Here is a 25,271-nt window from a genome sequence, read left to right as displayed (position 1 = left end):
TATGCATTTTAGTGTGTATAATGGAAGGTAATAAATTTCTTAGTTATAGTCTGACATATTTCTTTTAAGTGCCTTCTCCATAAATAGCTCATGAGCAGCACGTAAGGAACGATAAGTAGGAGGAAGACGGACAGAAAAAGTATCCTTTGAAGTGGTGGCATGTACCAAATTAACATCCCAAAATGGATTGACAATATCTGTCTCTGCACTTGCATCTTCACAGCCTGGTTTCCCTAGCACTTTTGTCTCTTCAACATGCACAATTTTGATCCCAAATTCCATAACTGTGATACCATCTCCTGCGGTAACTGTGACCTCTATAACATCTTCACTGCTCAACTGATTCTCTAGTTTCCAATGGCTTAACCACATCATTCCTTCTCTCCCTTCTGGAACTCCATAGAACAAGGGCTGGTAAGACCATTTCAAACTTCGAGTTAAGTTATTAACTGTAATGCATGGGCAATCAAAAGTTGATTCATATGGTTTATTTTCCACCGGCCTATAACGAAGTGGTCTTCCTTGAGCTTTGCGCTTGGCAAGATGAGAAATTCTTGGAGGTGGAGTTAGCAGTGAAGGACCGAGAATGCTCGGTGAAAGCCCAATTGTGGAACGTTTGTACATAATGCAAAAACTCAATCCCTCTATTCTGGAATTGCAAGTAGGTACTTTGAAGGATGCACTTGATTCTTTTGAGAACTTTGAGCTAAACCAAGGAGGAACTCTTTCACCAGTAAGAAAAGTGCTAAATATGCCTGGTTGGTACAGTCCCTGCAAAAAAAGTAACTCATAAAACTTCTATATGCTCCTGTCTTCAATTCTATTGCAAGTAGATATTTGCAGGTATAATTAGCAGGACATACCTGAAGAACAAATTTCTTTGTCTTCCTTCTTGGAGTCCACCCTTTACTGTGTATTCGGTAGTAGCTCAGTATGTTAGATGTAAGATTGATCATGACATTGTCCATAGGAGCCAAGTTCCACAAGCCTAGCTTGCAAAGCATCCCTGCGTCAGTATTTCTCAAGGGCTCTAACTTGAAATTTCCATCTATTTCCACCAATTCAACACAATTTGAGACCAGCAAATTCTTCAGACTAGATGATTTAGATTGATATGATATTTTCTCTAACAAGCTGCAGTTAGTAACATTGAGATGTTCTATATTGGGAAGCCCTATGAGAGATTTGAGCTTTTCACAGCCTTCCACTTCTAGCTTTTGAAGTCTAGTAAAATAACTTATGCCCTTTGGCAGACTGCAAATATTATTATGGCTCAAATCTAAGTTTCGCAATAAGGAGAGGCTATTGAAAGCAACTGGAAAAGTATTGTCGGATAGATTACATCCAGCAAGACTCAAAGTAACCAAAGAATTGGGTAAGCTAATGTGTGAAACTTTAGGACATATTGTCCCCTTGCACATCCAGGACCGCAGGAATCCGTACCGCGGTTGAACCTCTTCTGCAGTAGAAACCATTTGATGAACTGCAATTTCATCAGCATAGAGCTCTCTCAGTGAATCTACGTTATCTAGATCCATCGGTACATATTCAAGACTTGAGCAACCAGAGATATTTAGTGTGACCAGACATTTTAGCATGCAAATGCTATCTGGAAGTCTCTGCAGATTTTTGCAATTGTTGAGGTTCAACAGAAGAAGTGATTCGAGACATCCGATGGTCTCATGAAGCTCAATCAAGCTTGTACAATATCGAAGGATCAATTTCTCAAGGTTGGGCAGTCCAGAGAAATCAGGTGTTCTTAGAAGCTCGTAGGAATGACTGAGATCGAAAATCTTCAGATATTTAAGGAACTGAATGACAAAAGATAGAAATGAAAACAGAATCAGACAAAACTATGTTTCTGCTACACCTTAAAGAATGAATCACATTATTAGCGTACCTTGACTTCATGCCAGATTTTCCTCAATCTGCTATGCTGTAATTCAATCACTACAAGGCTCTCCAGAGGAAAATCAATTGGCATGCATTCTAGTTGCAGCTCTGACCAGCGCAACCATCTTAATCTCTTAGGAAAAACATCAAAAGATCCTTGAAGCTCAACGTGATCAAACTGAAGTAGTCTTAACTTTTGCATTTTTTCAAACACAACAGTTCCCAGAACCAGCTGATTTGTAACTTCTTTGACATCTGACAAATGCCATGGGGAAAAACCAGACGTTTTCTGTTTGAATTGACCTCTCTGAGGATTACGATAGTTGAGAAAGTTCTTTGTTTTGTGTTTCTTGAAATCAGTGGCAGAAAAACTTGAGCTAACTATGTCATTGTCTTTGAGCATATCCATGTTAAGGATAATGCCCTGAATTGTTTGAGTGGCCTGTTCAGATAGAAGACAGAAAACGATGAGTAAAAGGCAAAGGTACTCATCTTCAACCCATTTCATTTTAACTTAACGAGAACTATGTTAATTACTGAAACAAGATGAATAACGCTAATCTCAACAAAGGATAAGGTATCAGCCATATGAGACGGAATTCCTTACAAGGTTCTGGATTAAGACATTATAGGAATCCTTGGAGCGCCATAGTCTAGAGCGTTTCCCAGGCTCCATTGGTGATTCTTGGCGAACAATGTCTCTTCCCATATCTCGAATCATTTGATGCATAATCAACCTGTTAGACTCACTAATTTTTACAAAATTTCTGTCAATTAGATTTTCTATTCCAATTACAGTGTAAAAGTTGCACCTATTGAGAATAGCTATTGCTAGATCTCTGTCCTTCCCAATGAAAAAGCAAGCTAGGTGGAGAAACAAATTTTTATCATGATCATCCTCCAGAGATTCATAACTTACTGCTAATTTCTTGAGAATTTGCTGATTCGGAATTGCTTCTAATTTCTGTATTGTGCTTCTCCAAATATCTATGTTTCTTCCTGCCAAAGTAGCACCAAGAACTTCAAGTGCTAACGGAAGTCCTCCACAATCGATTGCTACTTGTTCTGAACATACCTCAAAACCTTTAATAGGACAATCTTGACCAAATGCATGCCAACTTAAGAGCTCAACTGATTCATCTCTATTCAAAGCTTCAAACTCGTAAAGCTTATGCACATCAAAAGGCCTAAGCAATCTCTTGTTCCTAGTTGTCACTATGACTTTACTTCCAGGGTATAACAAGTCCTTCATTGCCAGTAGAGCATCCAATTGATCGCGGCTATCAACATCATCAAGAACAAGAAGGATTCTTTTACAACTTACAGCATCTCTCATCTCAGTCATTCCCTCGTCCACTGAAAACATAGGTTTCTTCTTTCTCTGGCAAATATCAGAAAGAAATTGTCTTTGAAGAGTAACTAAACCTTTATGATGTGTTGAATTTTCTCTAATGTTGGACAAAAAACTGCTACCATCAAACTTACTATAGTTCAAATTATACACATACTTTGCCATTGTTGTCTTGCCTATTCCACCAATGCCACAAATAACAAGAGTGTCAACATCAGTAGATCCATCCTCTAGCCATGAGTTGATGTTTTCGACACGTCGTTCTATTCCAATCAGATGAGGGAAAATATACAGAACTGGCCTGCTCAGTTTATTCTCAACCACTTTAAGGATCTTCTGTATGAATTTGGACTCATGTCTGAAATGTTTTAACAAAATGGAAAAGTAACCAACACAGTTATTCTGTGAGTTCGTGGAATCGAGAACTTAATCATGCAAATTGGAACACAGACTCCTAATAGAGTGTACAGAAATTGTTATCAGAAAGACTTGAGATAAAGACATGCTAAGTTCATAAATGCAGGACAAATGAAGGCAAATTATATTTAGCAATGTTAAGTCCCTCTCTCTCTTTCTAATAAGGATTGCTACCAATCAAATACAATTTGCTCCAACTCTATATAAAGTAGATACTTTTGCTTAAAATAAACTCATATGAAACATTTCTCAAAGTGCATTTAAAGTTAATGAACTCACCCATCAGCTTGGTTTTGTAAGACCATTCCTCCCAAGTCTGCAACTTGTTTGAGTGCTTCCTTCCATTTTTTAACCTTAGCTTCTTCATGCCTATCAAATTCTTCTCCAATTCTCCCCTTCTGTTTCCTAACATCAGAAGGATCCACATGGTAAAATATGGGCAGGACTGTTCTTCTTTTACTACAATTCAAGATCATTACCAACTCATCAAGACACAAACTTGAAGACACATAATCATTTGAAAGGATTATAATTGAAATCCCTGATTCTTCTTCAATACCCTTTTGTAATTTCAATTTGATTTCTTCTCCTCCCTCGTCTCCATCGCCACCTCTTAATGTTACAAAACCTGCTCCAGCCAGAGCTTCATAGAGATGATCTGCGAAAGTAATGCCGGTATCTTTGGCCTTGAAACTCAAGAACACTTGAGACTTGAATTCAGTAGCCATAGAGCAAAACTCAAGAAACTGGAATTGAGGATCTTAGGCTAGCAAAATTCATAGCCAGAGGTACTACATGGATAAGGAAAGTCAATGTTTTCAACCAAAGAAAAAAACAAGACTTGCAGAATTGCATCAACACAGCTTTGGAACTCCATTTGTTTTATAGTAGTACAATGATTGTGAACCTCATAGTCAACATCTAATTGAATTTCTTAATTTTGTATTTTTTCTGGTAAACATGAAAATTCACAAATTGAAAAAATTATCAAAATATTCTTAATTTCTTATACTGAGCAAATCATAGTTCGTGGAAAAAGATATCCGAATATCACAAGAGCATCCACAAATCACAAATCTCCGTGTTTTTTTAGTAGATAATTTTTTGTCTTTTCACGTGGTACGAATAATATTTCATGTCAAGTATATAATATTTCTAGCAAAAATTAAAATAATGAGTTCTTTTTAAATAAAATGGGAACTCATGGATCAACTTTAACATTTTAATTTTCTTAAAAATTACTATGATTTGAATTTGAAATCATCCCAAAATATTCCCACTTTATTACAAAGGAAAATAATAAACTGAAAAAGGAACATTTTGATTGTGATTACCTCGGGCTTGGGAGCAAGAAGGTGATTGGGAAGTCGCCACGTAATTCTCTCAACTATACATCAACACCGCCGGTTAACGCTCGTACCTCCGTCTCCGATCATATTAGGGTTCTTGAGGGTTTTTACCTCAAGGGCCCTGACTATACCTAGAAGGTAAAGCTTCAATCTTGGCTTTATTTTCTTGGTTCTTTGATGTATTTTCTAGGGATATTGATGATTTAGGGCGATATTTGACTAAAATTCATGGTGGAAGTTCTTGCTTTTAAGTGGAAAGAAGTTGCTCTTAGACTAGAAAGGATACTATGAAGTGTTTCACTTTATCAAGAACATCTTTGCTATTTTGGCTACATTAATCTAGTGTCTTCTTTTTTTCTTTCTTTCTTTTTTTTTTTTTTTAAATTTGGCATAAAAATTTTGGTGTTACTTCGCCAGAATCTTCTTGCTAGCATTTTGGTTGAGAACAGATATTTGCTTGATGTCAATCTTTAATCATTGGTAACCTCTAAAATTGGTTGTTCTGTTTCAAAGGATTCTTAGCAATGTTAAGTGAAAGAAATTTCTACATATTTATGTATACACTGATCTCACTTGATAGGGTTTAAGTTAGAGCTTTCCTGTTTTACCATGTATGTGAAGATTGGTCTTGCTAAGTTCTAATCTGCATGTTTTGCCTACTGCAGCTGTTGCGTGTACCTTCTCTATTTCTATGGAGAACTTCAGCGGTTTTGGGTTGGGCAACACATTTAGGAAACAGAGAACTGATCTATATCGGCGGCCTCAAAAGGAGTCTCAGTTGAATCTAAATTGTCGTGATAATTCATCCATTTCATCAACACCACCATCTGATAGTTTGAGCAAAGCATCTAGTTGTGATAATTCTGATTATGGTAATATTTCAAGAACATCTTATAGTAACCTCAGTGAAGCTGAGGCTGCCGGTGAGTTTGGTGACGAAGGTGGGAACTCTGGGTACTCCTGTTCCAGTGATACCGAGCAAAAGCATGGTCAGATAGATATGAGTAGATTTAGTGAAACTGACCAAGCAACATCTCGGGTAGAGGATCCCAAAAGTGGAACTGTGATGTGCAGTAATCATTCTGGAATGCCAGGAGTAGTATCAGATGGAGCTGGGAATGACACCAAAGTCAAGAAAGTGAAACTCAAAGTTGGTGGTGTTACAAGAACAATAAACACTTCTGTCGCTGGATCCTCTTCAACGAAGTCTTTGTCCTCTTCAGATGCCCCTCAGAAATGGCAACCCAAGGTCATTATTTATTTTCGTGTGTGATAGCCCCTTTATACACATTTGCTTTATGAAACTTAAGATGTGCATCATACTGATTGGGGATGCACCTTGGTTTAACGCTAAAGAAATGGTGCAGCATACAATAGGTATTTACTAGATGCTGCCTAGAAGATTGTGACCTAACTGGTTTTTCTTATTTATGAACTTTTCCCTAAGTTGTCTTGAATGGACTTGTCATATTGAAAATTTTCTAGAGTTCCCGTTGCCTGTCCATCAGCAATTTTTTTTGGCTCCTTTAGGTAATTTTCACTTTTTCATGGATGTAATATCCAAATTTGTCTACAATTTTTTAGCTCGTTTAAGTAGTTTTCTCCTTTTCGTGGCTGTAATATCCAAATTTGCATGTTATTTTTCCTTGATAAATGTCTAACATAAAAGCACCACCTAAGTACAAAAGAATTTGACTTGTCACCTATAAGACCACTTCCTCAGCAGTCTGCTTAAAGACTTCTGTTTAGATTCCTCAAGTTACAGATGATTGATGTCTTTTAGAGGCTAATTTAGGTTTCTTCTTATATTCCACAGCAGAATACAGGTGGACATCATTCCTCTTATTGTGGAAGGGCAATTGGCTTGCGAGGTATCCCCTGGAAGGATTTTGCTAAAACTGGTTTTGGTGTTGGGAAAGTGGATTCATCGACGGATCAGTTACCTGGGCAGATTGCCCCTTTGAAACAATTAGGAAAATATGAGGCATCTCATAAAAGCAAGTCTCTGCTAAAAAGACATTTATCAGGTGAAACATTCGATGATGAAGACACTGAGGATGATGATGATGATGAGATCCGTTACCTGGAGAAGCTCAGGTCTTCCAAATATTCTGCTGGTTATAGTGCTGGCTATGAGGATGATGATGAAGTTGGATGTAGAAAAAAGCGGAAGATATCAAGGGTGTTAAGTCAAACTAGCAAAGTTTATAGTGCAGATCTGAGTGATTACGATTCGCTTAAAGCAGTTAAAGGGATTGAGAAATCCAAATCTGAAAGAGCATCTCAGGGTTCGGACTATGAAGAGGTGGTGGTTTCTGATACTGAGTTAGTACCCAAGAAGAAGAAACAACTAAAGGAATTAGCTGATATCTCAGTAGTTGAAAGGAGAAAAATGGCCGTGACTACTCGCCAGCAGGCACTTCGATCTGGAAAAGATATTTCTTGCAGTGCAGGCTTGAGTGCAGTTGAGTTTCCCCATAGACTTCCACCTGCACCACCTAAAAGTGAGTATTCTCTCCGTCCTCTATGGTTTACATATTTCAACTGAGGATCAGCTGATAAATTTAGCGTAATCTGCTTGCAGAACAAAAGGAGAAGCTCTCTGAAGTGGAACAGCAGTTGAAGAAAGCTGAGGCTGCGCAAAGACGCAGGATGCAAGCTGAAAAGGCTGCTCGAGAGTCCGAGGTGTATACATCTTACTCAAGTTTATGTGCTTATGTGTTTTCATTGTCCAAATAGTTTCCATACAGCTATTACGTAAATGGTTTAACGTATATAGCTTTTTGCAGGCTGAAGCAATAAGGAAAATCCTAAGTCAAGATTCTAGTAGGAAAAAGCGAGAAGATAAAATTAAGAAGCGTCAAGAGGAGTTAGCACAGGTAAGAGTACAAAACAAGCAAAGAATTGAATTTTTTTTAGTTTGATGTTTCCCCTCCTACTTGATAGTTTTTGGAAATTTCCCAAGAACTTGTTTTTTGGGTCGAAATCTAGCACACCTATTATCTTCTGTTTTCTACTTCTATGTTTTTGTTTTTAAGATTCTTCTTTCTTTCTTTTTCCAGTTTCTCCCTCCCTTCTTGCCATCTATATGAATACTTCCTTTTAGTTCATTCAGTTCTCAGTCCCACTTTCCTTGGGTCACCATCCCCAGCAATGGCAAAAAGAGCTTCTTCCCCCTTCTGCTCCTTACTCCTTTGGAAGAGTGTTGCACCGTATGTCTTTTAAAGTGTCTATGACATCCTTAGATGAGCACATCCAGATGTATGGCCATTTGCCCATTTGCATGTAATTTTAAATCGTTAGGGCGAAGTCGCTGCTCTTTAAAGAGAGTATTTCCTTGTTGAGGAGCCAAAAGTTGCACTACTAAATTTTCTTCTGCACTTGTACTCTTTAGTTTGTATGTCACAGTTTTTCTTTTGTGCATATTTTTATGCGTTCAGGAAAGAACTGGAGCAGCTTCTTCACTATCATCAAATGCTATCAGATGGGTTATGGGTCCTTCTGGTACTGTTGTGATATTTCCCAATGAGATGGGACTCCCAAGCATATTTGAACCTAAGGCTTGCAGGTGATGATCTGTAGGACTTAATGCTTATTCTTGAAGTTTGCATGCTCGAGGACCTTTTTCTATTATTCAAATCCTCCCACCCCCACCCCCACCCTTCCTTCTTATTAAAATACTGATTACTAATTTATAAACCTGTTGATTTGGGTTTCATCTGGGTTTTCAGCTATCCACCTCCTCGCGAGAAATGTGCCGGTCCATCTTGTATGAATACATACAAATACAGAGACTCCAAATCAAAACTGCCTCTCTGCAGTCTCCAGTGCTACAAGGCAATACGTGAGAAGATTTAACATCTAAGTGCTTGCTGAACAGAGCTCTCACAGCCCTGATACTAATGGGCACTTGGACTTTATTTGTAGAGATTCATGTGGGAACTGCAAAGAAATGGTTGTGTTCCTATCATCATTGTGCCTATGCCCCGTTTACCAAGAATTCTAGTATGTGTAGAGTAGCTTCATAAAGCTACTAAATATCTCATAACAGAGTCTTTTGTCCGCTCAATTGAAAGTGGGATGAATCACACATAATCTACGGTGCACCTTCTGAATAGAAATGCTCTAAGAATTTGTGCTTGGAAGAGTGAACAAAAGTATAAGAAGAAACCTTTCTCGGTCACCTCTACAACCAATAAGATCAGGCTGAACATGGATGGAATTGCTGAGGGTGATCTCGACGATCCATTATTTGGTGACATTGTCCATAGCAGAGGTGGCGGATGTGGGTACATAGGGATAATTGGTATTCAGAACAGTCATGCTGCTGAGCTATGGAACTCAAGGATGAAAGTTTTTATCTAAACGTTTTGAAGTGGAATGCATGTCTAAGCTGTAATGATGTGCTGAATATTACTCCGTTTGATTAAGTGCCTATATTCAATATTGTCACTCTTCAGTTCTTGTTCCTGGGAATATGTAAAGGCACACATCAGTATATTCCAGCTGAGAAATTGAACCCAAGAACCCCAATTCTAAATCTGTAAACTTTGATCTTAAATTATAAATTAACATCAGTTATGGTGTCGATCTTCTGGTGCCATTGGTATGGAAAAACCATCACCTTTTATCATCACATTTGGCATATGTAGATTAAAAAAGACGTGATACATAAACATGACCCTTAACTTGATATCAGTTGACAACTATGACCTTTAACTTTCAATGAGCATAAGTAGACACTTAAACTTGTATAATATTGAGCAAATAAACACATTCATCCTACATGTCAACTTTGTATACTACATGGCATTCTACGTGTATTATGTCATGTAGGACTACATGTATTATTTTATATAAGTTTAAGTGTTTACTTGTGCTGTTATACACATTTAAAGTTGGAGAGCATGATTGTTCGTTGAAGCCAATTAATTAAGAATCATGTTTATGTATTATGCCATCGAAAAGAAGTCTATGTAACATACATTAGGAGACCGAAACCAACTTATGGAAAGCTGAAAATGCCATCTTAAAGTTGCTGTACTATGACCTGCAAAATCAGACATTACTGTGCTGTAGAAAATGATCTTTTATTACTTGTCCTTCATAAAGGTGGTCCAAAATCCAAATGGAGAATATCAAGTTAATAATAATAATGTAAGCATTTGAGTTGTTAAGGACTTGGTCTAAACATGCATGTCCAACTTAATTAGTCAATCATTAGTGAGATTTGTGGTCCAGGGGAATTGATGAGGATCCATATTCAAGTAAATATAGTATAGGTATCTTTCAATTCATGTCCTTGATATGTACATTTTTATTTAATAGGGTTGGCAATGGGGCAGTTGAGACCCATTTCTAGGTTATATATCCTCTAGATTTTACTAATATATAATTAATTTCGATCTAGTTGTTGATCAGTCGCAATCATTTAATACACTGGTGAAATTGAAATTTTCAATAAAAAAAAATATTAATTTAACTAAGTAAAGTCTTGAACAATGTAACTTTTCAATAAAGTGATAACTCTGTTGCGGATTTTAAGCACCAACATTAAAATTAACTATAATGTATAAAGTTGGGAACAATCACACTCATATACTATGTTGATTAAATAAAAATACGAAGCCTCTCTCATAGCACATTGACTAGTTATTACTCTATCTAATTAATATAATAATGTAATTTGGCTGATTGTTTTTGGAAGTGTTTTGGTTAACAAATTTATAAACAATTGTGGCATAACGTGTTTATTTACACTGATGTTTACTTGAGATTGACAAAATTATTAGATAATTCATTAATCTATTCCAATGGACAACTCTGATATTTACTAATCTTTTCATTAATTTTTCAATTAATCTTCTATTAGGTAGCAAAATCAACATTTGATGTGCTAACAAAGAAAAAAAACCGTTTTAATATTACTTTAATTAACATTATTTTTCAAGTTTAGGTTTGTGATCTTTATCAGGCAAGGAAAAAGAGAAAAATGATTAGGTGGTATATTTGAAGATTGAGGGATAAATTTTTAATTTAAACACTTTTTTCTTTTTCATAATCAGTGAACTTTACGCTTAATATAAAGCAAAAAGTACATAGTTAACCTAATGTGTTTAAGTGACTATGTTGGATATAAAGGTTGTAACTAAAAATACTATTTATCTTATATACTTCACTTTTTATAGAAAAGAAAAAGATGTGTTTAGTTGTTTTTATCTACAAAGTTATTAAACATAGTACTGATATTGATTGGAATATTTCAACCAAATATATATTTTCCACCAAAAATTCTAATAAAGTTAAAAAGAAATTTCTCATAATTCAAAATTTTACAGACCAGGAAAGAAAGAATCATATCCATCAGAATCTTTTTCCTTCAAACCTCTTTCCCACCAAGAGAGATTTTTTTAAAATTTTTTTTGAACGGAGGTTATTTTTTTTAACGATTTGAAATAATTATATTTTTTAGGTTAAAATATAATGTCGTAATGAGCTTAAAAAAATTCTTTTTGGTTACTTCAAAACAAGCAAAACAATCAATCTTGTTGTTGAACTATTAAATGGGACAAGTTTGTTTTATATTTATACATTTGGGACAAGTTAATTACAGAGTTTCAGAGAAAAACTTATATGGAAGATTATGGTAATAAATAATTAATTTTTTGATTAAATATTTATTTTCTTTTTTGAAATTATTAATTCTCGATTGAAATTTGAAATGATTTCGAGTTGTAATAACTAATAAGCTATAACTTACTGAGATGAAATTGAATCTGATTTTATTATTTTCCTTTATCATATCAAGTCGTTAGAGTTACTAATGTAAATTAATTATTATTAATAGAGTAAAATGTAAAAAATACATCTTAATTTTTTTTTTAGTTTCATATTTAAGTTATTGAAAATGTGAGTTCCACACATAAATTATCACTTACTTAGTTTGAGAATTCAATAGTACGTGTAATACACTTTTTAATATTATTTTAAAAAGAATGTATACGACATTTCAGATGAATAAAATATTACGTATTGATAAAAATTAAATAAATTGTTAATATTATTTAAAAGTTAAAAATTGAAATCAATCACTATCCTAAATTAATATGAAAAATTGTGATTTTATTGATAAATAATACAAGTACAATTCTGTTTCTTTCTTGATTCTTCTCTCTTTAGATTTTCGTAATTAAAAGACCGTTAATGAAATATTTTTGAATAATTTATAGACCGTTAATAACGTATTTCTCGAACTAAGATAATTTAAATTTTATCTCCATTAACAAATTTGTTGGTATTTGATTATCAATAAGACTACATGTTTTGATCTTTTTCAAGAAAATATAATACCTCATAAACTAAAATTTAAAATTAAGATGCCTTCAAATATCCTAATTGAAATTTAATCAACATTAAATACGTCTAAATTAAACATATATTTATAGAGTTTTACAAAATTTTGATGTCTTATCTTATCAAACGAGCCTAAAAAAAAAAAAGTTTGTTGGTCCAAAAGAGAGAGAGTCAACAAGACCATTGAAAAAACAGTGATATGAAGAAAAAAGTTGTTATATTTCAAAAATTTGAAAGAGACAAGTATAGAATGGGCAAGAGAAAAGGGTATATATATAGATAGGGGGACCTGACCTGTGTTGGAAGAGGCGACAGACAATAGGGAAATAAAAAAGTGTCTTTTAACACAAATAAGTGACCTGACAATCACGTGTATCTGTCTCTCTTTCTATTCCACTCTAGTACTCTACTAACCAGTCTTTGATTCTTGAACAACCCCATTGTTGTTTTTTCCTCCTTTTAAGATTTCTTCCTTAAAATTCACGCGCTTACTTTGTTCTTGTCTGGTTTCTTGACTTCCCATTTGCTCTTTCTATCAAAGTTGAAACCTTTGTTGGAGTTCTTGAAACCCCTTTTCACTGGGAGTTCCAAGATCTTCTTCTGTAGTTGAAGAAGGTATTTTGCTTTTACTTCTTTCACTAGTTTTTGCTGTGTATATTGTCCTGGTAATTCTTCCTATTCTTGGGTTATTGTTTGTTTTTTGAGTTCTGGTGTTATTTTTCTTGGGTTATTGCTCCTTTTTGATTCTTGGTGTTATTTTTCTTGGGATTCTTGGGTTATTTTTTATTTTTTTTTGAATGTTCAATTCTTGTTTTTGTGAAGATGATTAATGCTTCTCTGTCTTGTCATTAATGATCTTGGTTTTCACGCTTTTGGCCTCTGTTTATCAGATTATTTTTTTTGTTTTTTTACTGTTGTTACCGTTTCTTGTTGGTTGATCGATCTCTCTCTTTACGGCATTTTGATTTTGGCTTGAGTTTTGAGTTGGTTGTGCTGTGGGTTATTTTTTATTCTTGGTGTTATTTTTCTTGGTGTTCTTGGTGTTTTTTTCTTGGATTCTTGGGTTTTTTTCTTTTAAATGTTCAATTCCTTTTTTGGTAAGGTTGGTTAATATTTCTCTATCTTGTCACTAAGGTTGTGTATGTATGCTATTTTGGTTGGGTTCTTTTGTTCTACCTGTTATGACTGAGAAATTTTACTTGTTTATTCTGATAATTGAAGGAAAATGGGATTTATTTCACGGAAGTTATTCCCTGCATGTGGGAACATGTGCATTTGCTGTCCTGCTATGAGGTCTCGATCTCGACAACCCGTTAAGCGTTACAAGAAATTGCTAGCTGAAATCTTCCCTAAATCACCAGTAAGTACATTGTCTAGCTTAAACTCCACTTTTCACTTGTCCACTTTGAACTTCCCATGCTCATTCAGAAATACTAATAATTAAGATGAATTGTTTACCTTAATACCCATGTTAATTGATGTATTTTCGTATGTGATTTAGGGAATTAAGTTATGCTAAGCGTAAAACACGGAAAAAGATACGTGTCTTTTCGTTGTTATGTTAAAAGTGACATGTAAAAGTGAATGGAGGGAGTAACTTCCTTGTTATGCTTGAGAATGAAAGATATAAAATGTAGCCATAGTCAATCCATGAATCTGCTTTGTTGGTACTTGTAATAGCAACATTCAATTGCTCTGCAACTTGTGTATGCAGGATGGCTCGCCTAATGAAAGGAAAATAGTGAAATTATGTGAATATGCAGCGAAAAATCCTTTCAGAATCCCGAAGGTATTGGTTTTCTTCACTGCCTGTGGATGTAAACCCTTTCAGTAAAATTTGCATCCTTTAAACATGTGGCTTTTCTTGATCAGATCGCAAAGTATCTTGAAGAAAGATGCTACAAAGAGCTGCGAAGTGAGCACATCAAATTTATCAACGTTATTGCTGAGGTGTACAATAAGTTGCTTTGCATGTGCAAAGAGCAAATGTGAGTTATTATTTTTCAATATTTATGACCATCTCAGTGAAGTATAAGAGTTTAAACACCAAGAGTATTCTCTTGTAGTATTTTCCTGAATATGATAGAATGGAACTTAGTTCTTTCTTCTTCAACCAGCCTTAATACGTTTAAGATTTCCCACAATTATTCTTTAATTTCTTCTGGCACTTTTTCAATCTAAGTGTCAGACTTAACAATTTAAAACATCTTCAAACTACGCACAGGTAGGGCATGCCATAATTTTGAGTTTGATATTGATTACTAATTCAAGCTGCTGCATGTAATCAACATTGCAAGTTTACATAATACATATTTTCATTAGTCCTATATTATTCCAACCTTCTATTTGCTAGCCCTTCGTTAAGTCTGTATTGCAGTTGATACGCTCACCGGTAGACTGATTCTGTAATATAATGCTTTAGATTCTCATTGTTTGGCAAAACCTATGCTCGGTAACTCAGAGATCATTTTATTTCGTAAAATGATAACAAGTTGGAGTAAGCTTCCACTTAATCTTCTAGGGATGTAATATATTACCAATTTGTGTGTCTGCAGGGCATACTTTGCTGCTAGCCTATTAGACATGGTTGTTGAACTGCTGGATGACTCTAAGAAAGATGCTGTCAGGATTACTGGTTGCCAGACCCTGACCAGGTTTATTTATAGTCAGGTGATAAATGAAAATAATGTCCAATTCTCTATTGGGGTATCAATTTGGGTGTGTAATGAGTAGTTTATTAATCTAAATATGTAACATAATCACATAAATACCTTCATTAGATGTAAAAGGAAAGTTCTTGAATGTCTAATTGCATATTCTTTGCACTATGCTGTTCTGGTTGATTAAAGAAGCTTTGCTGATTAATTCACCTTTAAAACTTCTTTGGGCTCCAAAAGTGGTATTCAGTAATCAGTATTCGATATTCATATCTGAGCAACCTCAAATAAATATAGGGGAGTTTAAGCTAGTGTGCTTTTGTTAGATGAAGCCATACTGCAAAACTACGTTATTTTGATAGTCAAAACTTTTGTTATTGAAGCTAAAGTGTGTTACAATATGGTTGATTTCTTCCTCTTACTTGTATAGATGAGCATGCCACTTTAGTTGTACAGTGTAAAGAGTCATTTCTAATCATCTTATGTATGTTATCTGAGATGACTATCTGCCCATGTATGTATATAGAATTTTTATTCCCCAAGAATCTTGTATGTATAATTACTGCTTCCTAGTTATGGTAAACCCAGAGTCATTCTGCACTAGCTGAAGATTGACATTAGTTTCTTTTATTTCTAAAATTACTTGCCATCTTATTTTGGAAGCAGGTAGATGGAACATACACATATAACATTGAAACTTTGGTTCCCAAAGTATGTTCATTGGCACGGGATACTGGTGAAGAACATGAAAAACGCAGCTTGAGGGCATCAAGTTTGCAGTGTCTTTCTGCCATGGTATTGTGAAATTACTTTTATGGTTCGGTCAAAAGCCATTGTTTTAACAATGCTTGCTTTATAGTTGGCAGCAATTCTCCTCATACAAGTTTGCTGAATGTTTAGTCAGACCTGAGTAATTGAATCCACCTTTGCAGGTTTGGTTCATGGCTGAGTTCTCTCATATATTTGTTGATTTTGATGAGGTTAGTAGAGTGATCTCTCTCTCTCTCTCTCTCACAAGATGTTCTAGTTCCTTGAGTTATTGTTCCCTATATTTGTTAACGTTACATACTCTTCATTTGCCAGAACATATTTCATGAGTCTTTATTGTGAGATTTGTGTTCCCTATATTTGTGAACATTACATACTCATCATTTGCCAGAACATATTTCATGAGTCTTTATTGTGAGATTTGATATGAAGGTTATCTGAAATAGACAGTGATATGTTGTGAATATTAATGTAAATCTTGTATCCCATCTTGGGTGAGTCCTAAGAGTCTCTATCCTTTGATTGTTTGCATTTATTGCTAATCTATTACATCAGATATTCATTGTCATTGGCTTTCAAGTGAAAAATTACACCAGTAAATAAACTGAAATGTTCTTGAACAAACTCAGCCAAAACAAGATGAGCTCGAGCTTATTGTATAGCTCAATATTAAATGATCTGCGCTCAGTATCACCTCTTTCCTATTTTTCTTTGTGAATATGAAAGGTCTCCAATTCTTTCAGGGGCATAATCTGTTTTCTCTCCGTCTCTGCATGGGTTTTCAACTTCCCCAAGTCCAAGTGATATAAAATAGGAGATTATTTAGTCCCTCAGTTTCAATTTGTTTGTCCTACTTTCTTTTGGTTTAGACAAGAATAGTTGAGCTCAGTTCAAGCTTGAAGGAATGCACTGAAGTTGAGTATGTGCTTGACACGTGGCACATGGTAATTCTACCAAGCATGCTGTGCTTGCAGTAGTAGTCAGACCAAGTGCAAGCATCTGTAAATTGCTTGGGTTGGCTCATTTACAACTCTTAAGAAAAAATGCATTGTCTTGTTTTCTCATTCTAGTTGGTTATTCTAGATTTTCTGACTAGGAATTATCCGTGTATGGATGATTTCTTCTCAGAATGTTTTGTCTTTTGTTAACAAATGACAATAACTAGCCATCATTGAAGTTCTATATCATCTTGTGCAGATTGTTCATGTGACTCTGGATAACTATGAGCCTGAAATGCATAATGAAGATTTTGAACGAGGGGAGGCACACCACAATTGGGTGGATGAAGTTGTTAGATCTGAAGGAAGAGCTGTTGGTAGTGAATTTGGTCCTCACCAAATTAGACCCAGACCTGATAAGAAAGATCCATCTTCATTAACAAGGTTTGTGCCGCTAAATCCACTAAAAGTTTGGCTTTCTTACCAGATAATCGCGACTGCTGCTAATGCATTGATATCTCTTTTAATCACTTTATCTACCTACCTTTTTATCTTTCTGCCTCAAATTGTTTCTACAGAGAAGAAATCGAAACACCAAAAGTATGGGCTCAAATTTGTCTTGAGAGGATGGCTGACCTGGCCGAAGAGAGCAGTACAATGCGTAGGGTGTTAGAGCCTATGTTTGTCCATTTTGACCATGGGAGGCACTGGGTTTCTCCACATGGATTGGCTGTGATGGTTCTCTCTGATATGATCTACTTTGTTGAAAGTTCAGGTAATCTGCTAATATACTGCTTCTTGAACCTTGGTGTCATTATCCCTAGTGTACTGATGTGCCTGCATTGGACAACTTTTCCTCTATCCTTGTCTTCATAGTGGAGTTCTTGGTACATTTTGCTCATCAGTGTACAGCTGTATAACAAGATGTCACTTGTGAAGCAGGTGTTTCTTTGATGGGTTTCCCATTGCATTTTTGCTCACTGCTCAGTATTAATTCTTCTTCATAGATATTCCTTTTGCATGTAGAAAAAGTTACTAGACCTGCTTTTTCCGCGTTGTGTTTTGGAGAATAAGGTAAATGACAAAACACACTGTAAATTATATTGCTTAAACTGGTGGGTCAATGGCTGGTATCTGTTCTTATATCACCATCTAACACTGTAAAGTATATTGCTTAAACACTGTTTTCCTAGAAGTGATCATAATTCTATACGTTGATGGCACAAATATTTGAATAGACTCGATGACATCTAAATGTTCTTCATTCTTGTGAATTTTCAGGGAATCAACAGTTGATTTTAACTGGTGTAATTCGGCATTTAGACCACAAGAATGTGGCACATGATCCTCAAACGAAGTCTTATGTCATCCAAACTGCTACTGCTTTGGCTCGACTCATTAGATTGGAAGCTAGTCTCTCAGATGTACGATTTGTCGGTGACTTGTGCAGACATTTGCGTAAGAGCCTTCAAGCAACTGTCGAATCAGTTCAAGAGCAAGAGCTTAACTTCAATCTTGCACTTCAAACATCTATCCAAGAATGCTTCCTAGAAACTGCTAAAGGGGTAATTTATGTTAGTTAATGAGTGGTTTTGATCGGCTATTTCTGATATTAACAGGTTTTCCCTTAGATTGTTGATGCACGACCACTGTTTGATATGATGGCAATGATGCTGGAGAAGTTGCCCTCTCTTAAAGTGGTTGCCAGGGCTACAATGGGATCATTGATCATTCTTGCTCATATGATTTCATTAGCATCTGTTGTTTCACGACGTCAGCAGGTAAGTGATTGCCTGCTTTGTCATCCATGTTGGGTCTTCTTACATTGCCAGCTAGCTTGGTTGCCGTAATATATTTCCTCCTTTTAACTTTAGGCTTCTCGCACGTTTATTGTCTGTTTTGAGTAATCATATCTGAGGTTAATGAATAAAATCTTCACAGAATGTTGGATGTGATTTGTTCTTTCTATGTATTCTAAATGAAATGGATATATTATCTGTCGTACATGATTTCTTATTTTTTTATGGTAACTGGCAAGTAATATCAATGGGAACAATGAAATTTTCTTGTTGAGTTGATGTATGTGTTCATCTTCTATATCATTTGCGTTTCAACAAGATTATTTTATATTTCATTATCTTAATCCTTTTAGGTGTTCCCTGAGGAGCTGTTTGTTCAGCTACTGAAAGTGACATTGCATCCAGACGTTGAAATACGAATTGGAGGACACCACATCTTTTCTGTTCTCCTAATCCCAAGTTCTAACCATATTATACATGACATAGCCAACCACACAAGGAGATGGAATGCAAACGGCTCCTCTACATTTGTGTCAATTACTTCTTTACTTGATAAACTTCGAAAGGGAAAGGATGGAATTAAGTTGAAGGAAGGACAAGTTATTCAAGATGACTTGAAGGCGAGAGACAATGTTGATGAGGAACACAAGCAGGGTTGGGCCGTAAACAATTCACCGAAGTTTCAAAAATTTAGTTCTATGATTGATTGTACAGCCGTATCAGTTGGTTGCTTGAATGAGGGTGTAAGAACATTACTGATTTAACTGATATACTTTCTTATTCTAGTTTTCCTTTCCTTCTCCTTTTTGCATTTTCACTAATTTCTGGCTCCACTGAAGGATGCTTTTTACTTGATCCAGGAACCATATATTCTGAAGCTAAACAAGGATCAAATTGTCCAGTTGCTGTCAGCCCTCTGGCTACAAGCCAACATGCCAGATAATGTACCTGCAAATGTTGAAGCTATAGTTCAGTCATTTTGCTTGACACTTATTTCTTCACGTGTCAAGGTGAGCGTTCAGGTTATTCACATTCTGATGCTACCCCCCCCCCCCCAAAAAAAAAAAAAAGAAAAAGAAAAAAAGAAAAAACAAAACAAAACAAAAAGTCTTGAGTAAACACAATTCCAGGTTGTCAATTTTCTAAACATCTTTGTATCTAATCTATGCTCATGGTTGTCAATTTTCTGTTGTTGCAGAAAACCAACCATAACTTACTGATACATTTTTGTCAGCTTCCTCTATCACTTATGAAGTTATCCTTAGACCCTAATAATGGTAAGGAACTGTAATTTTTGCAGCTAATGAACTCATGGTTAAATGCTAAAAGTGAATTACAATTTCCTTGTGTCTTTCAGGATTGTTTCCTCCAGCATACCAGCGTTCGCTTCTTGTGTTATCAGCTGCCATGTTAGCATTTTTGGCGAAGATTTATCAGATAACTGACCTAAGTGTTATACTTGAAACATTGCGGGATTTTGGTGTGAGTACTCCCTAGGATAAACTTTCATTGATTTCATTTTAAAGTCATGGCTACATTTTCTGTTACGAAGAATTAATGCAAACAAGGCGGTTTTATCTTGCTTTTTTCACTAAAAAAAATCTTAATTGATAAGATATTTGCAACATTATGGAATAGTAAAGACTATTTTTCTGTTGTTGAAAAAGTTCTGATTGCTACATTATGGAAACAGAAGAATCTTCTGTTATTCTGTTGTTGGACAAGCTCTGATTCCAACATTATGGAAATGGACTATTTTTCTGTTGAACAAGTTATGATTGCAAAGGTTTTACTATTGTTGAACAAGTTAGAAACAACATTTCATCTCTACTACCATGTTTGTTTAATAAATTTGTTACGACATATTTTGTTTGTTATTGCTGTTAAAATCCCTCCATGTTCAGGTTGATCCTTTTCTGGGTATCAATGATGGTTATCAAGTGTACCTGAAGCCTCACATAGATGTGAGAAAATATGGTTCTGCAGCAGATAACGAAGCAGCTGTATCATCACTATCAGAATTGCGGAACAAAATTCTAGAGTGTCATGAGATAATAAAGGACATCTTAGTTAAAAGTTTGTCTAGCATTGCAGAGGTACTAGTTGTCTTGAAAATTCAATTTATACTTCGTTATTTCTTAACTTAACTCTGGCTCTCCCCTGCCAGCAAGAAAAAAAGGAAAATAATGGCAAACAGACTTTTTTTGTCCCTGGTTCTGCCTATTCGTGCTTACTTATTCTTTTGGATTGTGCCTTAGGTTGAGGCAGATGACATATTCAAGCAGCTGTCGGAGGATTTCACACCTGATGATACTTTTATTTTTTATCTTAAATCAATGGTTGGCATGGATCACGTCCAAATAGGATCGCACTCCAGAGATTCACCTTCGTTTGATGAGGTTTGCTGATCAAGCATTCAGATGATTCTCGGTGGCATGACATAGATGATGGTTTAATGTTCATCATCATTTAGTGCTCCCACCCCCGGTCCAATTTATGTGGCACTTTACTTTTACTCCCTTCATTTCATTCTACTTGGCCCATGTTGACTTGACGCTCCCCTTGAGAAAATATTTATCAGGGGTTTATCTTACTAAATTAACCTTATTAGTCATGCTTTGGAAATCTAAATTTGACTACTAGTATTTTATGTAGTTATTTAATGGTAAGGGTAATATTGGATGAAAATGATATTTTCTTTATTTGTTAAAATAGACAAGTAAAAAGAAAAAAACTATTTTAGTTTTAAGGGCCAAGTAATTTGAAATGGAGGGAGTAGCATGCCCTTAAAAGAGAATGCCACCTTTTCTTTTTACCCTTAGTGAGATTATTTATAGCCACATAAGTGTCTGGATTGTTTTGGACATGAGTTTCAGTAGTCTTTTCTTTTTTTTAACTGTGTCCAGTCAACAAGGCCCTATAAAATGGGATGGAGGAAGTACCAAGCAAATCTGTCCCTATCATTCCCTAGTTTAATGCCAGTGTCTCCTAACAGCTTCCTTGTTAATTCATGCTCTCATATTGCTGAATCACAACATCTTTATACGTTTATTGTTTACTGGTGCAGGAATGTTATCCAAGCTCGTTTTTAGAGGATGACAAAGTAAGTGAATCATCAATTGCTGACATCACCAGATTTGTTCCCAGAATTCCTATGTCTCCATCTCCTTCGATGTCTCATGTTGTGAGCATTGGACAGCTTCTTGAGTCGGTAATTTTCCCCACAACCCTTATATGTGTCCATCCACATGCATCTGTCTATTTGGCTATTTGCCTTGTGTGCCCCTAGAGATGAGCTTGCTTGTAGAAGGATTATATAGTCAAGGCAAAATAGTTCGTTATAGTTGTAAACAAGATCTAGGGAGGTGTGACTAATAGTTGATTTTCCTGTTTGATCCGACTATCGCCACATTATTTATGAGAGTGTAAATCCTTTTAAAGAAAAGGAAACATTTTTCATGTACTCAATTACAGAGGTAACTCGCTATTTGCAACAATGTGTCACATACTACTTTAGTGGATGCTGCATGATATCACTTCTCTGCAAATAGATTTCACCTCTTATAGCAATCTTAAGTTGTGCATGTTTTGAATTGTTGCTCAATATATGAAATTTTGAAAAAAAAAATTGAATTTGTCGTTCAATGTATGAATTTTTGAAAATTTGTTGATTTCTCCCATATTTGATCCAATGTAAAAGCAAAGAAGTCTCTCATCTGAAAGTGTGTTAAGATGATGTGAGTTAAATCTGCAAAATGAGAAAATCTGAGTTGAATCTGAAACAAAATTGTTAAATTTCTGCGTAGTTTTGTACCGTCATTTCTATTTGCAAGCTGGTCCTGCATTCATGTATGTCTACAAAGTTAGCTTCATGTTTGCATCCCCTGTCAAGTTAAATAAATGGATTACATCTAATATTATTCTAGGTCCTTTGCTTGCTTTTTCTCCAAAAACAGTTTTCACAAGTTCTTCCTTGTTAAACAAGGGCAACTTCTGCCCCCTGATTGGTATCTTTAATCTATGACCAACTACAGGTGTTTGACATGAGCATGATACAGTTAGGTTAATTAAAATTTGAAGCTAGAGACAGATAAAACTGCACCGATGATATGAACAAAGTACAAGTATTCATAGTTTTGGTTGGTCCAATGTATGAAAAGCAGACAAATCACTAACGTAATGATCTTTTACGGGATTTGAAAGAAACAAGTCAATCATAAGCATTCTTCTTTTATTGATCCTTAAGTTGGTTTCTTCTCTCAGGCACTCGAGGTGGCTGGTCAAGTAGCTGGTTCATCTGTTTCAACTTCACCTCTTCCATATGACACCATCACTAGTCAATGCGAATCTCTTGGCACAGACTCAAGAAAGAAACTCTCTAATTGGTTAGCTCATGAAAATCATTGTTCAAAAGCAGCTGGTATGGTGTATCCTGCCTTCCCCGCAAATGGTCCATCTGCACTAGCTAAGGTGATCTTTCATTAATTGTCTTCTCACTAGATCTTCATGCGTGTTCTTATTTTGATTCCCTAGACAGAGAAAGTTTGAGCACAAATGTGATCTCAGATGATTTAATTTCTCTTTGTTTCCGGTGTCGAAGTTGTTTTTGTTCTTTCTTCGAGTTTTTAACTATGCCCCTTACTATGCCATCAATGTACGTAGTCTAGACATTTTGCTTACTTGCATTTGATTTTGATATCCATATGGTATGTTCTAACGTCTGCAACTTGCGTTTGCTGCAGATACTTCAAGAAGATGGACCTGCTAAAGGACCGCCGTTATCAAATGAATCATGGCTAGCACTGAGGCTACCTCCTGCAAGTCCTTTTGATAACTTCCTCAGAGCTGCTAGAGGTTAGATCGATGCACGCAATGCAACTGCACCTTAGTTTGTAAATGACATCACATTGAGCTAGTGATCGACTAGTAGGTTTAGCTAACCCTTTTGCTTTAATTCCAACTCTGGAGCTGTCATGCCCCAACTTATCAAGTGTTTGTATTTCTATGGTGTATGTTTGTTGTAGCATTGTTATTACTAAGCTGTATTTAATTCTAACTTATGTTAGTCGTCTGTATCTAGGCTTGCTTTACAACTCCAGCTCCTCTGCTCATTTCAAATCTGTCTCTTTACAATTTGGATGCAGTTTTAATTTAGATGAAGTTCTCTTATGCTTTTTCGTTTGTTTCCCACCTGAAGTCTGGTACCTACCTTGGAGTTCGACTAAATTCAGGTTAGTGTTGGAAAGTCCCACATTAGGGGTAACGTGTTTCCTAACAATGGTAACTCCATGTGCAAGGGGACTTCATGCACTTTCAAGTCCCATCTTCAAACCTTCATTTCATGATCAACTAACTTTTGGTGTGATATAGCAAAACTAAAGTGATACTTATGAGATCAAATTTTTTTTAAAAAAGTGACTTATTCATCATTTTGAATTAATTTGTGACTTTTTTGTTACAAATAAAAATAAAATAATGTTGTGAATTTAATTTTATACATGTTTGATACAGTCATTGTGACAACATATGTCTGAAAGTTTCATGACCACTGCAGTGAAGTGGTGTTATACATGTATATTGACATGTAACGTTTAGATCTCATTTACATGTCGTATAGCACATCATGTAACATTACTTTTGTTGTAAATGAAAAGAAAATATTTGTTAAATTGAAATATCAATTGATTTTCTTATTTCATTAATTACAATCTGAAATGGCAAACATCAATAGTGAAGTTATGAAAACACCATCAATAGACAGCATTCCCTGGCCTCCTCACTAATTCTCCTTTTTGGTTGTTAAATACATAAATTTATTTTAAAATCTAAAAGCTTTTATGTCCAAATTCATAAACAAAATTTAAAAATTTAAATCTCAAAATTTCAAACGTGTAACACAAATTGAAATAAAAGCGAATGAAGTATATATAATGGTCACTCTAATATTGAGTCATTATATAAAATAAATATAATATATATGAACATTTAAACATGTTTAACATGAAATATATATATCACAAATTGCCAACCATAGAATCCTTGAAAGAAATCATTAGTATAGATATTATCATGAAAAAAATAATCTGTCATCAGTAATCTCATGCCATACGCATACTCCCAATTAACTATCAAGACGCTTTTTTTTTACTTTGACAAACAAATTCTCTGTATAAGTTAACTGTTAATTGGCAAACAAGTAGAATATATTTTAGGGCAATTAATTGATCAATGAAAATCATGAAATCGTTCTCTTATAGTACTATTTCTTTTTCTTATAAGTACGTTCGTTATTATTGTTAGAGGTGAGTGGTATAATGAAATTGTTAGCAGCTTGTCCTATTTTCTTTTTTTGTTGTTTCTACTCGGTATCCGGAGCCCGCATTGGAGCTTCGACTAAATTCAGATCGCGCATTGCAGGGCCCTTTCGGGAGTGGCGCTCCCAACATGATTTTCTCCATACCCAAGGCTCGAACACGAGACTCCTGGTTAAGAATGAAATACTCACGCCAGTGCACCACAATCCATGTTGACAGCAACTTGTCCTATTGCATGTTCAAAAGATTGTGAATATGTATTTTTGGGATGGTTTTCACCTTACAGAGAAAGGCTATAGACTATTAGTCAATCAAGTTCAAACATTCATCACAAATGATCAAATAATATATTCAAATATAATCATTCACACTTTCTATTTTTCTATTTAATTACTATTTTCTTTAGGTTATTCACACTGTTTTTATTTATTA

General features: G+C 35.2%; 3 protein-coding genes across 3 annotated transcripts; 2 read left to right on the top strand and 1 right to left on the bottom strand.

Moving 5' to 3' along the window:
- Positions 1-6: 6 nt before the first annotated feature.
- LOC107002866 (TMV resistance protein N-like) lies at positions 7-4,738 on the bottom strand. Its single transcript, XM_015201059.2, has 5 exons — positions 3,941-4,738; positions 2,501-3,602; positions 1,901-2,335; positions 864-1,811; positions 7-771 (listed from the first exon to the last, which is right to left on the bottom strand). Exons 1-5 carry the CDS (start codon positions 4,387-4,389, stop codon positions 40-42), a joined length of 3,666 nt encoding a protein of 1,221 aa, XP_015056545.1. The 5' UTR covers positions 4,390-4,738; the 3' UTR covers positions 7-39.
- Positions 4,739-4,918: 180 nt separating this feature from the next.
- On the top strand, positions 4,919-9,600 carry LOC107002875. The gene is made up of 7 exons (XM_015201071.2): positions 4,919-5,148; positions 5,676-6,259; positions 6,827-7,514; positions 7,595-7,695; positions 7,800-7,889; positions 8,451-8,578; positions 8,742-9,600. Exons 2-7 carry the CDS (start codon positions 5,702-5,704, stop codon positions 8,866-8,868), a joined length of 1,692 nt encoding a protein of 563 aa, XP_015056557.1. The 5' UTR covers positions 4,919-5,148; positions 5,676-5,701; the 3' UTR covers positions 8,869-9,600.
- Positions 9,601-12,664: 3,064 nt separating this feature from the next.
- Positions 12,665-23,694, top strand: LOC107006892. Its single transcript, XM_015205409.2, has 20 exons — positions 12,665-12,978; positions 13,585-13,723; positions 14,078-14,152; positions 14,236-14,351; positions 14,919-15,033; positions 15,687-15,815; positions 15,953-16,000; positions 16,986-17,170; positions 17,305-17,501; positions 18,008-18,291; positions 18,358-18,507; positions 18,879-19,268; positions 19,386-19,535; positions 19,724-19,802; positions 19,883-20,007; positions 20,430-20,621; positions 20,784-20,924; positions 21,593-21,736; positions 22,789-22,995; positions 23,268-23,694. Exons 2-20 carry the CDS (start codon positions 13,589-13,591, stop codon positions 23,382-23,384), a joined length of 2,979 nt encoding a protein of 992 aa, XP_015060895.1. The 5' UTR covers positions 12,665-12,978; positions 13,585-13,588; the 3' UTR covers positions 23,385-23,694.
- The last annotated feature ends 1,577 nt before the right edge of the window (positions 23,695-25,271 follow it).

Source organism: Solanum pennellii, chromosome 1, assembly GCF_001406875.1.
Source record: "Solanum pennellii chromosome 1, SPENNV200".
NCBI classification, from domain to species: domain Eukaryota; kingdom Viridiplantae; phylum Streptophyta; class Magnoliopsida; order Solanales; family Solanaceae; genus Solanum; species Solanum pennellii.
Note: the sequence above shows the minus strand (reverse complement) of the source record. Positions and strands in the feature narration are given on the sequence as shown.